Source organism: Dendropsophus ebraccatus, chromosome 6 (genome assembly GCF_027789765.1).
Source record: "Dendropsophus ebraccatus isolate aDenEbr1 chromosome 6, aDenEbr1.pat, whole genome shotgun sequence".
In the NCBI taxonomy this organism is placed as follows: domain Eukaryota; kingdom Metazoa; phylum Chordata; class Amphibia; order Anura; family Hylidae; genus Dendropsophus; species Dendropsophus ebraccatus.
Window position 1 is genome coordinate 83,850,919 of NC_091459.1, and position 15,825 is coordinate 83,866,743.

A 15,825-nucleotide genomic window follows, 5' to 3' on the forward strand; every position below is an offset into this window, starting at 1 on the left:
ACGGGATAAATCGCTTCATACAATTAAAGGGATGTGGATGGTAATCTTGTGTAAGAAGATTAACAACAACCCACGGACCATATCTCTCACAACTCCTCTGCCGTGTTTTATGAGATGAACAAATCTCCAGAATAAAACACCTTGAAAGAAGTCACAATGTTAAACATTTTTAATAAAAGAAATTAAGCCCTGATTAAAGAAAAACATCCATGTGTATCAGTGAACGCACAGACGTGCAGCAGGAATAAGCTTCTTAGCCATTTTCCACTGATGACATGTCATCTATTTCCCAGCAATAATGTAATCCTTCTGCAGTGAAAGCTCTTGTGCCGAGGCTTTACGACTGCTTGCACTTCCTTTAAAAAACCACTGCAATCCACTTTACTAGATCAGCCATTTTCCCAAAGCCTGTATAAAAGGGCTTGGCAGATCTGACCATTACCTGCTCAAATGTGATTTCTTAAAGTAATCTCAGCTCCGAATACAGACGGATTAAACCGCATTGTCATTACAGGGCCATAAAACATAAAATATATATTAAAAAAAATCCTAAAAACCCCCCAAAACCATTAAGCATTTTTTTAAAGGCATGTATTTGAAATATGTGAATCACCAACCTCATATTTGTCTACCATCATTCATTTTAGTATACTAATATTATTCTCACCTCATAAAGTGATGGCAGATTTCTAGGATATCCCATCATTCTGGGATCGGTGGGACTGATCTCTGGGATCTCTAGTAGATCTTATAGATTGTAAGCCCTCGCGGGCAGGGTCTTCTTCCCCATGTATTAGTCTGCCATCTTCCTTCATGTAATGTGTTTTGATCTTGTAATGTTCTTGTTTGTTACCCTTTTCGCCTGTATAGCGCTCTGGAATTAAGTGCGCTTTATAAATAAATAATAATAATAATAATAAATAGTAGAGAATTAAAGGGTCCCTTCTCTGCTTCACTGGCTTTTTGTCATAGAGACATCCGGGGTAACCTGCAGAGAGGGGTGTAGGGAGTAGGGAGTGCAAATGCGAATGGAAGAAACTAGAGGATTGTTGGGATCCCTGAAGTCAGAACTAACTGATCATAAAACAATGACTAGAGATATGCAGTCACTATGGGAAAACATCTTTAGGGGGCATTCACACGTACAGAATCCGCACCAGATTTGATGGTGTGTTCAGTTATTTAAATCAAATCTGTTGCGGATCCGCAGCATAAAATCTGCTGCGATACGGTGTGTGTGAAGCTACCCTTTAGGGTATGTTCACATGCTGCAGACCTGCTGTGATCTGCAACTGATTGATGTGCACTGCCTTGTTCTGGTGCAGATTAGTATTTGATCTGTTTTCTAAATTTATAATTTATATTATAGTCCCCATCAGCTCTCACATAAATCAATGTTCCAACTAATACTGCACTTACTATGTATTCTTGAAGAAAGACTTTGGGAAGGTTGTTCAGTAAGCTGTATCATACATAATGCATAGCTCTACACAAGCCTGACACTATGTGAGATAAACCCGTTACCTTAGCAGAACTTTCCACGTTAAGGCAAGAGATTTTCTGCAGGATTGTGTCCTTCCTTGTGTTGTTCATTTTTAGCTGCAAAGAACCTTCTGGAATATTATAGCTCCTCCATACTCCACTTTCTCTCCCATTTACCTTGCTCCTAAAAGCTTTTGATTAAATTTCCCACGTAAGCGCTGCAAAAGCTCAAACTGTGACAGCCTATGTGAGATTCTCCTTACTTAGGCCCGCTGTTTGTTCTTCTCACATAGCAGTGAAGACATCTGTTACTTTTTGCCTCTAAGATCTATCTCCGTCTTGCACACAGCACCCGGGCCTGTCATACTCCCACTATCACCTGCCGCACTTGAGCAGGGAATGCGGCTACAATGTACTGATATGCTCGCCGACTTTTCCTAATAAAGGAAAAAAGCATCTTCTGGAGATCTGACACCCTTAGATTTACATTACAAAGGCAAGCGGAGAAGTAATAGATTCCCCAGACAAGCACAAACAAAGTGTCTCCATCTTTTAACCATTTTAACCACACATTATTGAAATCTAGAAAGTGATTACATCACTGAAATAAAGTCTACTTTTTCTATGAAAAATAAGAGGAGTAAATTAAACATTGCTTTGGCGCATCTCCATGCGTGTTTTTTTCTGTTCCACTGTATTTATGAAGTATAATTCGGATGCGCCTATCTGAATGTGAGGCCGTTTTTCAGCCCGTGCAGTTAGTTGTATGACACTAAGAATATAGGGGGAGATTTATCAAACATGGTGTAAAGTGAAACTGGCTCAGTTGCCCCTAGCAACCAATCAGATTCCACCTTACATTTTCCAAAGAATCTGTGAGGAATGAAAGGAGGAATCTGATTGGTTGCTAGGGGCAACTGAGCCAGTTTCAGTTTACACCATGTCTGATAAATCTCCCCCATAGTGTTAAACAAAAATGAAAAATTTTTGCACAGCTGTTCACCACCAGGTGTAAAATTTTATGTGCAAGTGAGAAAAATTTGCGAACATTTTTGCACATGATGAATTTCACTTAAAAAAACAAATCCCTGCAATTAAATCAAGAACACAGAAAAATAAAATAGATCATGACTGAGCGCGCATGCGCGAAACGTGTCAATCTTATCACACAGCATGGTTTGCATAGCTGATTTTAACATTATGATTTAATAAAGATTATTTATTTTAACTTATCTTGGAGTGCCGGAACCATACAATATTCAACCCTACTATAAAAACAGAAAAAGGCTTGCACGAATTAGTGTGTACCCCTAGTGTGACAGGTTGTTTCCTCCCTGGGGGGGTCCTGTCACTGCCTGATAAGCACATTACATTGTCCATGTCTGTAGGACTGCACTCACACTTGCATGGAATGGTATGCCTCAGGTGATAGGATATCACACATTAGAGACTAGTCATGGATAGTAATCTCCTGTCAGGGTATTCTCCTGCTTTCTGTGAGATCTCTAAAAGGGCTGCCAGACAGTATGCTGGGGAAATGATGGAAAACAAGGATCAGATAGGATGGAATTCTAATTGTTGAGGTCTTTGCCCCCCTTGGATGCCTGGGAAGGGCTGGGCTGACAGCTATCTTTTGTTGTCATCTAATCTATAACATCTATGCACTTTACACAGATCTCCTGCAACTAGAGATACAGTGCCCCGACCCACCCAGTCTCTATAATTCATGGCTGCATTCTGCCGTCTCCTGAACACACCAAGCATACTACCCAGGTTAGGCAGGAGCGGGAATAATACAGTTCTTCCCAGTTCTCTGGACAAAGTTCTATTGCATATATATTCTATGTTCTGTAAAGCCCAGGAGACAAATTATAAAGTATTAACCAGATGGAAAACAGACCAAACTCATATCTCATACTGCTGGATAGACTATATGTATCAATGTTGGAGATGAGGCCAGGCCCTAGGATTATTGACCCCATATGGTGATAATGACTACATAACCACACTTTTTGGATGAAGATGTTGGATGTCATGTTATTACTGGTGTCAGCGCTTCTGCTTTCTATGCTACTGGGCTCACTCTCTACCCTTGCACATATTTACAATTGTGGACAGTATTGGACCCATTCTAGTCTATAACTTAGTTACATGAATATCTGCATATATGCATGCATACAGTGAGCTGTCAAACACTGGTTAAGACAGCCCACTTTACTAGATTTTTAATGTTACCAGTTATCTTTTAAGTATTATGTTAATATAATTGAGCAACCCAGTAAAATATCATCCATGATTACTTATATCATAGCTGTGGCCTTTCAGGTTGTTCATGGTCACCAGTCAGATTCTGTAGTTCTGTCCGCAATTGTAAACAGAATGAAAAATAGACATATGAATTAAACTTAACACAGAGGAAACCAAGAACAATCCATGATTAGGATGTCATTTATGGAGGTGAAAATACTTGTGTCTAATTTAAAGGGCAAAAAGTCTATGGTCGCACAAGTGATGGTAAGAAGCTAGGTAAATAGATTACTCATCCAAGACTAGCAGCTATGTCTACAAATACACCCTCACAGCTACGTCCACACCACATACACCCCAAAAGCTACGTCCACACATATACGATCAGAGCTACAGTATGTTCACACATACACACTCACAGCTACGTCCACACATACACTCTTACAAACACACACACCATATACGCAGCGTATTTCCTGTTGCGATACGCAGCAGATTAGATCTAAATAACTAAACACAGCATCAAATCTGCACCATCAAATCTGCTGCAGATCTGCTGCGTATATGGTTTGTGTGTTTGTACCCTTACAGCTACATCCAGACATACACCCTCACAGCTATGTCCACACATACACCCTCACAGCTATGTACACACATACCTGCACAGCTACATCCACACATATACCAGCACAGCTACGTGCAGCACACACATACATCCTCACAGCTACATTCACACATACATCCTCACAGCTATTTCCACACATACACCCTCACAGCTATGTTCACACATACACCGTCACAGCTATGTACACACATATACCTGCACAGCTACATCCACACATATACCTGCACAGCTACATCCACACATATACCTGCACAGCTACATCCACACATATACCAGCACAGCTACGTGCAGCGCACACACACCCTAACAGCTACATCCAGCACACACATACATCCTCACAGCTACATTCACACATACATCCTCACAGCTACATTCACACATACACCCTCACAGCTGCGTTCATCACACACATACATCCTCACAGCTATTTCCACACATACACCGTCACAGCTATGTACACACATATACCTGCACAGCTACATCCACACATATACCTGCACAGCTACATCCACACATATACCTGCACAGCTACATCCACACATATACCAGCACAGCTACGTGCAGCGCACACACACCCTCACAGCTACATCCAGCACACACATTCATCCTCACAGCTACATTCACACATACATCCTCACAGCTACATTCACACATACACCCTCACAGCTGCGTTCATCACACACATACATCCTCACAGCTATTTCCACACATACACCCTCACAGCTATGTTCACACATACACCGTCACAGCTATGTACACACATATACCTGCACAGCTACATCCACACATATACCTGCACAGCTACATCCACACATATACCTGCACAGCTACATCCACACATATACCTGCACAGCTACATCCACACATATACCTGCACAGCTACATCCACACATATACCTGCACAGCTACATCCACACATATACCTGCACAGCTACATCCACACATATACCAGCACAGCTACGTGCAGCGCACACACACCCTCACAGCTACATCCAGCACACACATACATCCTCACAGCTACATTCACACATACACCCTCACAGCTGCGTTCATCACACACATACATCCTCACAGCTATTTCCACACATACACCCTCACAGCCATGTTCACACATACACCGTCACAGCTATGTACACACATATACCTGCACAGCTACATCCACACATATACCAGCACAGCTAAGTCCAGCACACACATACATCCTCACAGCTACATCCACACATACACCCTCACAGCTACGTCCATCACACACATACATCCTCACAGCTATGTCCACACAAATACCCGCACAGCTACATCCACACATATACCCGCACAGCTACGTCCAGCACACACATACATCCTCACAGCTACATCCACACATACACCCTCACAGCTACGTCCATCACACACATACATCCTCACAGCTATGTCCACACAAATACCCGCACAGCTACATCCACACATATACCCGCACAGCTACGTCCAGCACACACATACATCCTCACAGCTATGTCCACACATATACTCGTACAGCTACATCCACACATATACCCTCACAGATACGTCCACACATACACCCTCACAGCTACATCCACACATATGTCCACACATACACTGCCACAGCTACATCCACACATACACCCGCACAGCTATGCAATTTCTTGTAAGCTTGACACAAAATCCAGAAATGATATTTTAGTAGATGTATTGACTGCACATTCACAAGCCAAGTGTCCCAAACATGCAGAGGGAGTGATGACAAGCTATGTACATCGCTGCAGAATAAGTTTGCGCTTTCTAAATAAAATAATTATTAGATTATATTTACAATGCCACTGCCGATGATCCAGTCGTGTTTCAGGTGATTACATCATTTCTGGTATTACTCATACAATGTGTCATGCTATCAGTTCATTTCAATATACCAGCTCTTTAAGTGACTCGCATACAGTCTTACATCACCCTAAGTGTTTCTTCCTACGAAAAAACGGATAATAGCAACTTAAAATGAAATCGATCACCAGCTCTGGCCTCAAACGCGGCAGAGGCGGTGACGGTACTACACATTTGTCATTGTCTTAGGCTTTTCTAGCATTCCACTGTAGTAAGGAATAACAATATACAGACTGGTTTCAGACTGGACTCCTTCATATGTGTGCACGTTCTGTTTACACCAGCTCAGGATGAACAGCGAGTTGTGATTATTATCCTGAGCGAGATGTGATTATTATTAGTATGGTTGGAGATGTCCTATGCGGTCAGTAACTGGGACCCACTAACATTTCCCGGTCCTTCCCAAAAGCAAGCAGACTATTTTTATTGGAACCACTGAAGCTGTACAATGCTGAATAAAGACGTCCAGGATACTGGATGGCTGTTTTTAATCTGGCTGGGTTGAGGGCCGCAGATATCAAGCTTGTTCAGCTGTTCTATTTGTGTTCCATCTAAGTCTATGTACACAAGGCAGCCAAGCTTCCTGCCAGCCCAACAATAGTGGTGTCATCTGATGACATTACACATGTGCCAGGCTGGGCTGCATAGCGTGCCACTGAAGTCATGTACTAAAATGGCAAGAAAAGGCAAAGCAGTCCTCGCTCCTGGTTATCGGATTATAAGGAAACAGTCTTTATAATAAGGAGAGAGATATACAGAACCAGACACTAGAACAGCATACAACATTGTGCAGTTGCCATGGGATTGTAATAGGTTTCTGTGTGAGCTGAGAGGCAGGGCCCCTGCTAGGTGAAAGGTTAGAAGACCACCATAAAACAACTGATAGCACTGGCAGCTGTGTACACCCATAAATGTCACCTACATGTTATCTTAAACCAAGCAGAAGCTGTTTACCCAGAGCTGACAGCGGCCTCTACAATGTGCAGCCCTGGCAGCTCATTCTACTCCTGCCTCTTAACATCAAAATGGAAAAAATACAAAAAGGGAATCTTAAATATTTTTATTATAAAATTAAACATTCAATATTTGCACAAATCTACTGACAAATCTGTGTACAGAGAGGCGATATTATCTGTATACCAATGAGTCAGTGAGCTGGTTCCACCACTGGAAATGCACTCTCCATGCTGCCCCTGACCTGGTCATATCCCCCAGAGTGGATTCATATGTGGTGTACTTTATACCATGGAATTTACATTAATCCATTCTTTAGGAAGACTTGAGACATGGAAGACATTTTTGCACAGTGAAGCTTCCAGATCTACTGCAAATTACATTATAAAGCTATGTTCACACAATGTAAAAATAAGGGCAAATAACAGCCATTATGTGTTCTTATTTTGATATTGGGAACATAGCCTAATCCACATGGGTGGGTGCATATTCAATAACCCTTCCACAGTACTGTGGCAAAAAGATGCATGCAGAAATCAAAGCATACTATGGATTTTCATGTGCACATTCTGCTGGGAAACCGTTATGGATTTTTCCCAGGATTCCTAGTAGAACAGCAATGGCCTGTGAGTCTCCACATGTCTTTATGAAGGACACTCCTTAAGGGTGCATTCACATGTACAGGATCTGGAGCAGATTTGATGGCGCAGATTTGATGCTGTGTTCAGTCATTTAGTTTCATTGATATCTGCGCCATCAAATCTGCTGCGGATCCTGCACATGTGAACGCACGCTTAGGAGAAAAAGTACCCCATGGATTTTCATGACAGATTTTCCCCTGCATAAGGTATAGGATTAAAGCTGTTAAAAAATCTGCAGATACAGTATGTGAATGTATTGCCTAGATATCTTGATATCTAGATATCTTATTGATTAGGGTCAGATAATGAAACATATTCTTTTTTCTAATCTCTTTCTACTTGTAATTTTCATTTTAAAATTTAGTAAATTTTATTTTGGTACATTATTGCGAATTTCTAATGTGTTTTTCAAGGGGATTATAAAAGATTATAACTAAACAAGAACGAACTTGCCAAAAGTTCGGGTTCCCACAAACCTGAACGATTAGCATTTGAATCCTACTGCCTGGAGAAGGTTGATGCAGCCCGAGGACTGCCTGAAACAAATGGATACAGTCATAGGGTGTCAGCGCAAAACCCCACCCCAATATTTATGAGGAAGTATGTAGAAGGCGGGGCAGATATAGGCTGGATCCATGTTTTCCAGCCAGTCCTTGGGCTGCATCCACCTTCTCCAGGCAGCGGGATTCAGAGGCTGATTGTGTGATTCGTGTGAGCACAAACTTTTGGAAAATTCTCTCATCTCTAATTATAACGTATATATTATAAATCCATGGCCTATCCTAGTGATGAGCCATCACTTTATAAGATAGGGATACCCCTATAAAAATACCATGCTTTAATATGCAAACAAAGCATAAAGACACAGCTTCTTTATCTCCTCTTGTCTCCATATTAAATAATGCTGAAGAGCTTATAAAGGAATATCAGGAAAGCTGATGAGACTGTATACACAGAGATGAAGTCTGACACTTTACTCCTAGAAACCAGTCACGTTTCCTCAGGTCAGTCTGACCTACTTCTAGACTCACAGAGCACAATTTCCCACTTCAAGTTAGGAATATTTTTTAGCACTTCAGGGGCCCTTTAGCCATTTCTGAAGCCTTCACAAACAATGTATTAAAAATTAAGACCGCTATTGTGACTACTGGGTTTATGTTCTAATGGCTTCTGAAATGATGCATGTCTACTTTATAGCCACTGCCAGAAGGGCACACATTATTCAGCTTAGCAGATGTAATGTACCATATATTTACAGGAACAGCTGTTGTTAAATATGGTAATCCAGGACAGGTCCTATTAGAGTGGGGCTCCACTACAGTGTTATATGAAGATGAATTATTGGGCCCTACTGTGATGCCAGGACCAGGCCAGGGGCACCTTCCTTCCCTCATTAGACACTGCTCATGGGCACAGAGGGCTCATAAAGGGGGAGGCATCTGCCCAGACATTTTCTAGACTCCGTCGCTGGCAGTTTGGGAGGCTGATTAATAAACCCATTTGTGTTCTGTAGGCAGCACTATTAGGTCATGTCTAATAGGCCTTAGGCTGGCTGGTACATGTCTGTGCCACATGCTGCATTTTACAAATAGGCACTATATAGGAGGAGATTTATCAAACATGGTGTAAAGTGAAACTGGCTCAGTTGCCCCTAGCAACCAATTAGATTCCACCTTTCATTTTCCAAAGAGCCTGTGAGGAATGAAAGGTGGAATCTGATTGGTTGCTAGGGGCAACTGGGCCAGTTTCGCTTTACACCATGTTTGATAAATCTCCCCCATTATGTTTTTGCCCATGTGAATGGCCCCTAAGTTACCAATGCCTCTGAATTATAAATGGCCGCCAACAGATGCAAAATAACCTATTGTAAAAGTGATCTTTTCTCACTAAAAACAATTATGAAAGCATAATGTAATGTCATGTATGACTGAACATCTGACTGGCTGCAGAAACAGGAGTGCCCGTTTCCTGTTCTCAAGTGGCTGCACATAACCTCTTATTGGAGAGTGACTGCTTGCGTCATCAGGACCTATCAGAGCACATGGAGGATGGTGACATGATGCAAGTTGCGGTAACCGTGACCTGGAAATCCAGCAGATTGGGATTTCTGGACACTGCCAGGTCGTGCCAACTTGTGACCACATTAACTGTCATTCATGGCAGACTTTAGGCTCAAGTCACATCGTGAAACCCTGGAGACCAGAGCTGTGTGCCGGGGGTTTCCACCCACTAAGGGTGGGTCGGCCCGCCTCCAGTGCTTCAGCCTGGGCCTGGTGGTACAGTCACTTTAAGGTCCAAACAGGTCAGGTAATTTAGAGTTTTTGACTTGGCAATAACCTGCTTCAAACCAATGGTGCCCTACTTCACATAGCAATAACACAAATTCATGTTCTTCCTGGTTTAAAACCATGCCATGGATCATGGATTACAAGTACATCAACAAGAGTGGGTTTCCATTACTTTCATGCTTTTTCCTAGACTAGGGTACTCAGAACTAAAAAGAACTAGTAAGTGCCATAAACGTTCTCCAATATGTATGTCATAAAACACATTGCCGTATGTGTAAAGAATCTAAATGTAGTTACATTCTCTATCCTCTGCACTACACTTATCAGCATGACAAAGTGTTGGTTAGTGGAGAGCTATTAATAATCAGCCCATGATCCAGCTCTCACCTCCATAGGGATTAGCAGCGACTATGTATGTTAGACTGAATCTATGCCCTCGGGCATGCCCCTGCTCAGAGAGGGAGCTGCTGTTTGCTTTGGGCTTGGCTGGCTGACATAGATATTAACCCCAGGAAAGGGAATATGGCTGGCAGGTAATAGCTTTTTCTTATGTAAGAAGTGAAGGGTGCAGAGGTAGCACATTCTGGTGAAGTACAGTTCAGCCATGCTATGATGTCAATTATATTATTAATGAATTTCCCCATCACCTAACGTGCCCAGTGCCAGCACTACAGCAGTGTACGGCCACCTGCTCCTGGCCACCAGACCTCCCATCTCACACAGGCACCCACCGGTGATCAACTCCTCATGTTACTGACAGCAAGCCAAGCCAAGCGGTCACCTATACATAAAGTGCTATGTTGGCCCAGATTATATATGCATGTTGTTAAATTCATTGACTAAACTTTTGCTCTTTACACTATTAAGGATCCTAAAAACTAAGAGTTTGTCAAGAAGGCAATTTAATATGTAGGCAGTGCCAGTGATAACCAGCAACAGTGCCAGGCTGCCGAGGAGATTATACATAGTGATTCCTCCTAGTAATACTTGCTCCTGACTATAATCCCACAAAATACCATATCTATAAAAAGTGCATGACTAGTACAGAGAAGGAAGAAGTCACAGCAGCCTCATGTGATGACTGGCATTTATACCAAAAAGCTACTTGGTGCCAGCTGACCCAGAAACTCTGCTGTTATGGAAAACCTACCAGTGTGAACCAAGTGATAGGAATATATTTGCAACTGCCCTAAAATAGACTGGAGGTAGAAACGTCATCTTCACAAAAAATGATGTAACTGCAACCACTGACAAGGCAATGACCAATAAAAGCCACATATCCAGTTTACATGCTACATGGCCTCTACAGCAAGTGGTGGTTCTCCTTTTGTTCACACACACCAGTGTAGCGCAGTTTTTTTTTTGTTTTTTTTTAAGCTATTCTTGTCTTGTCAACACCAGGAGTGAATACTAAACATAAAGTTTTGTATTTCTACTTTTTTTGGATTTACTTTTGCTTTTAGCCATATAAAAGGCACCAAAACTAGCAGTGCCCACCAAGATTTTGTTATCCATCACATCCTCTACAGTGTATTTGTGTCAGGTTTATGCGTTTTAGATTTCTAGTGTTTAGAAAGAAAATGTACCATTCATTAACCTATTGCAATAGCAATATTTGTTGGAAACTGTGAGGCACATTGGCTTTGGGGGTCATCATTGTAGGAAATAAGCTTTTTAACCAATGGTTACCCATGTATACAGACATGGGTAGCTATTGCTTATTTATGCTTAAAAAAACATGGCTGCTTTCTTCCAGAAACAGCAGCACTCTTGTCCTCATTTTAGGTGTGGCCTTGAAGCTATGTTCCTTTGAAGTAAAAGAATAAGACCTAACTGTAATACCACCCACAACCTGAGGATAGGGGTGGAGCCATTTTTAATCCTAAATGACCCATTTAAATGCAGACATTTTGCAACGGTCACATTAATCAGCAACCTGCAAATGCTTTCCTATAACCAATCTACAACAAAAACATAAAAAAACCTAAGCAGAATATTTACTAAATGTGTTGCACCAGTGGCTGAAAAATTGTCAAAATAATGTATGCATTTCTTATCCTGTTTTTCTGACACTGAAAGGGGTGTAACCTCTAGTGGCCTGATGCATCTACTATAACTTACACCAAATATTAGCATAAATTTTTTAGGAAATGTATGCCAGCCAACTCATAGCTGGCAGAGACTTCAATTAGACATGGAGCCACAGAGGCGCCAAATTTATTTTGGAGGATACGTTAAAATATAGTGCTTCTCACTATAACAGATGTATGTTTATGAATGCTGTATGAAACCCAGTCTGAACTAACTCACCCCTCAATGTTTTTCCCTATGGTCCATAGTCCATCTTGCAATGTGAAGATCTCCTCTGACCTGCCGAGCTGTTCACAACACATTATAAATGCCTGGGTCCAGAACCATCTATCTTTCTGTACCCCCTCTCCTAGATAGCACAAGCAGGGGGTGAGAGCGAGAATAAGCAAAGTGCCAGCATTGCAGGACCCCAGGTAAAGGCTGGCTTCATACTGTGTTTATTGTATATGCTTATGTTACGTTATGTTACAACTATGTTTTTGTGAAACAAAAACACTAAACACAGTGTGACTACAATAAACGTACGTGGACATACAGTGAATTTTTAGGGCACTATATGTGATCAACAACTGATCAGATCCACACGATTTATTTCTCTACCATTACTAGTATTGTATTCTTTTTATGTATTTCAATGCTTTTCACCTGACAATTCTAACATGACATAACCAGCATGTGTAAGGCAAAGAGTGGATATATGTATGTATCAGATGAAATGGCAACGGAATTACGGTAGATGGTAGGGTCAAAAAAGTTTCACTGACAATGTACTGATTGATAAATGTATAAAAGATAAAAATGCAAAAAATAACCCCAAAACCTTCAGAACCAACACAGAACTGAACTTTGAAGAGAGAACCATATGTAATAAAAAGGAGAAAACGTTCATTACGATTCCCAATCATTTCAGCATTGCCGTCTGTATCACATACATGACAGAAGCCTATACCGTACAGCCCCAGTACATAAATATGTAATAACATCCTGCATACATATTGATAGGCAGGGACAGCACAACATGCCTCCAATATATCCAGTCTTATAACCCCACAATTCTAATATCAGCCCAGCAGACTGATTTCCATCAAGGCACATCATTCAGAAGGGTGAAATGGAAGGGCGGTGTGTAAGGCAGATAGCAGCAGCGATAAAGCATGGATGTTATGTCAGAGGCAACATAACAGCACACGCTGCAGTCTCCATGCACAGGCCTTGCCTTTGCAATGGAGAAACAGAAGCAGAGATGCTGTATCCTTACCTGATATGCACAATTTTCCTGGTGTACCATCTCAGAGCATCATACAGCAAGGAAAGATCACGGATGATGCAAATACCACACAAGGATTACTGCATCTGAAGACAGGGGACTGAGAGAACGCCCTACAGGGCGAGAGGCTTTCTGCAGATTAAAATGGATGCTGCTTCTGCTATTCCAACCTGCGCAATAGCACTGCTCTCTCTACAGAAGGCGAGCAGAGCTGGTCTCCTCAGGGAGTGGGCGATGAGGCTTAATAACAACATGTAGTTGGGACAGGGATGGGGGAGGAAGGGCTAGCTCATCACTTACACAATTGGCCAATTATTCCAGGGATACAAAGGAGAGGCTGAGGCTGCTGTGACCTTCTGGGGCTCATGAAGGCAGGGAACTGGTGTGGAAAATTTTTGCTCATTAAAAGAGAAGAAAGCAAAATAAAATATTAGGAAGGGTAAAGCAAACATATAAATAACCCTGTCAACATCCAGAAGAGATGCTGCCAGCGACTGTCCATAGAGATGCTTGTCAATTATCACAGAGGAATGGTGCAAATCTGCAATAGGAAATATCCTGCTGTGGACTGGGCAAGCAATGTGTGCACTCCGGAAAGTTAGAAGCTACAACACTGTTTATTGGGGATTTGGGTTTAATATAAATATTATAAGATTTTAGAAAATTACCAAAATTGTAAATAAAATTATTTTAAGTACAATGATTGTGTACATCATCATAAACAGAAATTATTCTTCCCGCATAACGTGCACATTATATTCACACACAGTATTTTGGTCAATATTTTTTCAACCAAAACCAGGAGTGGGTTGAAAATACAGAAACTGCAAATCTTTCTATTTTAGTTTTTCTCTGTCAATTCCACTCCCTATTTTGGCTACAAATACTAGTAAAAATCTTGTGTGTGAACCAAGCCTACATAAAAATATAGATAGTGATATAGATCCAGGAGATTCGGGAGTTCAGGGGAACAGCAGTCGTCTAAAGGAATAACCCAGCAGCACCCCAACATGTAGGCTAGGTGCACACACAGTATTTGGGCGGTATTTTTTTTAACCGAGAGCAAGAGTTGAACTGACACAGGGATACGTTATAATAGAACGATTTCCACTTTTTTTTCTCGTGTTTTTAATCCACTCCTGTTTTTTACTAAAATACCAAGATACCAAAGTACTGTGTCTGCCCATACTGTAGTCCTACAGGGCGGCACACCTTCAGTCTATGGCACTAAGGTTTCTATCATTTATCTGTAGTGGACCTAGGAACATTCTCCCACTAGATTAGAATTTAGAGACACAATGAGGTCTGAAGGAGGATTAGCGTGTAGCACAGACTACATGTAAGAGCCACCAGCTATGTTATGTAACCAGGCTGGCATCCGATGTCTTTTCCACTCCGCTGTGCCGCACTTTATTTGTCCTTCTCCTAATAGTTAGTGAAAGTCGCTGTTCACTTCGCCTTTGGCAGCCACAGTATCACTTCTCGCTTTATCGCCTCACAAAATGTTAAGAAATGTACATAAAGTAAAGATAAGATTAGAATGTGTATCTTTAAAAAAGAAAGTAATTGAGATTCAGATGTAATACTAAAGCTTTGCCAAGGAATTGTGGGCTGCCATACAATCAGCTGTCGCCCCTCACAACATATACAGAAAGATTTCATTAGAAATTCACTTCAGTCTTTCACACGGAACTGCACACATTCCAATACAGTCTGAACTGCACTGACTAAACAATCCCTTCAATAGCCATACCCTGGGATTGTAGCCTTTACAAATGGCCCTTCTTCTATTGGCTGTGACAGGGTTATTGTCAGCCTACTGAACACACAATAGTGGGGATGTGAGGCGTCTGGTGCACAGTGATGGAATGTGTACACATGGTGCATCTAGTGACTCAGCCTGCACTGCCGAGGAATGGTGCCCACGCTGCCCAGGAATGGCTGTCCACACTGCACAGAAATTGCTGGCAACACTGCCCAGGAATGGCAGCCCACACTGCGCAGCATGGCAGCCCACACTGCGCAGCATGGCAGCCCACACTGCCCAGGAATAGTACCGACGCTGCCCAGGAATGGCTGCCCACGGTGCCCAGGAATAGCTGCCTACGCTGCCAAGGAATGGTGCCTACACTGCCCAGGAATGGTGCCCACACTGCCCAGGGACGACTGACCACACTGCCCAAGAATGGTGTCCACGCTGCCCAGGAATGGGTGCCCAGGAATAGCTGCCTACGCTGCCAAGAAATGGTGCCTACACTGCCCAGGGATGACTGCCCACACTGCCTAGGAATGGTGCCCACACTGCCCAGGAATGGTGTCCACGCTGCCCAGGAATAGCTACCTACACTGCCAAGA

General features: G+C 42.1%; 1 protein-coding gene across 6 annotated transcripts in view; it reads right to left on the minus strand.

The window, feature by feature from the left end:
* SCHIP1 (schwannomin interacting protein 1) overlaps positions 1-15,825 on the minus strand; it is a 116,399-nt gene that overhangs the window by 20,113 nt on the left and 80,461 nt on the right. Inside the window, exon 1 of one of the 6 annotated variants that reach the window (XM_069975273.1) lies at positions 13,462-13,655. The exons of 4 other annotated variants lie outside the window; for them this stretch is intronic. In XM_069975273.1, the coding sequence (XP_069831374.1) occupies positions 13,462-13,491 (30 nt within the window). In that variant the 5' untranslated portion in view covers positions 13,492-13,655. Of the gene's footprint in view, positions 1-1,524; positions 1,609-13,461; positions 13,656-15,825 lie in introns of those variants that run through there. One more of the 6 variants, XM_069975272.1, reaches the window with a different exon arrangement.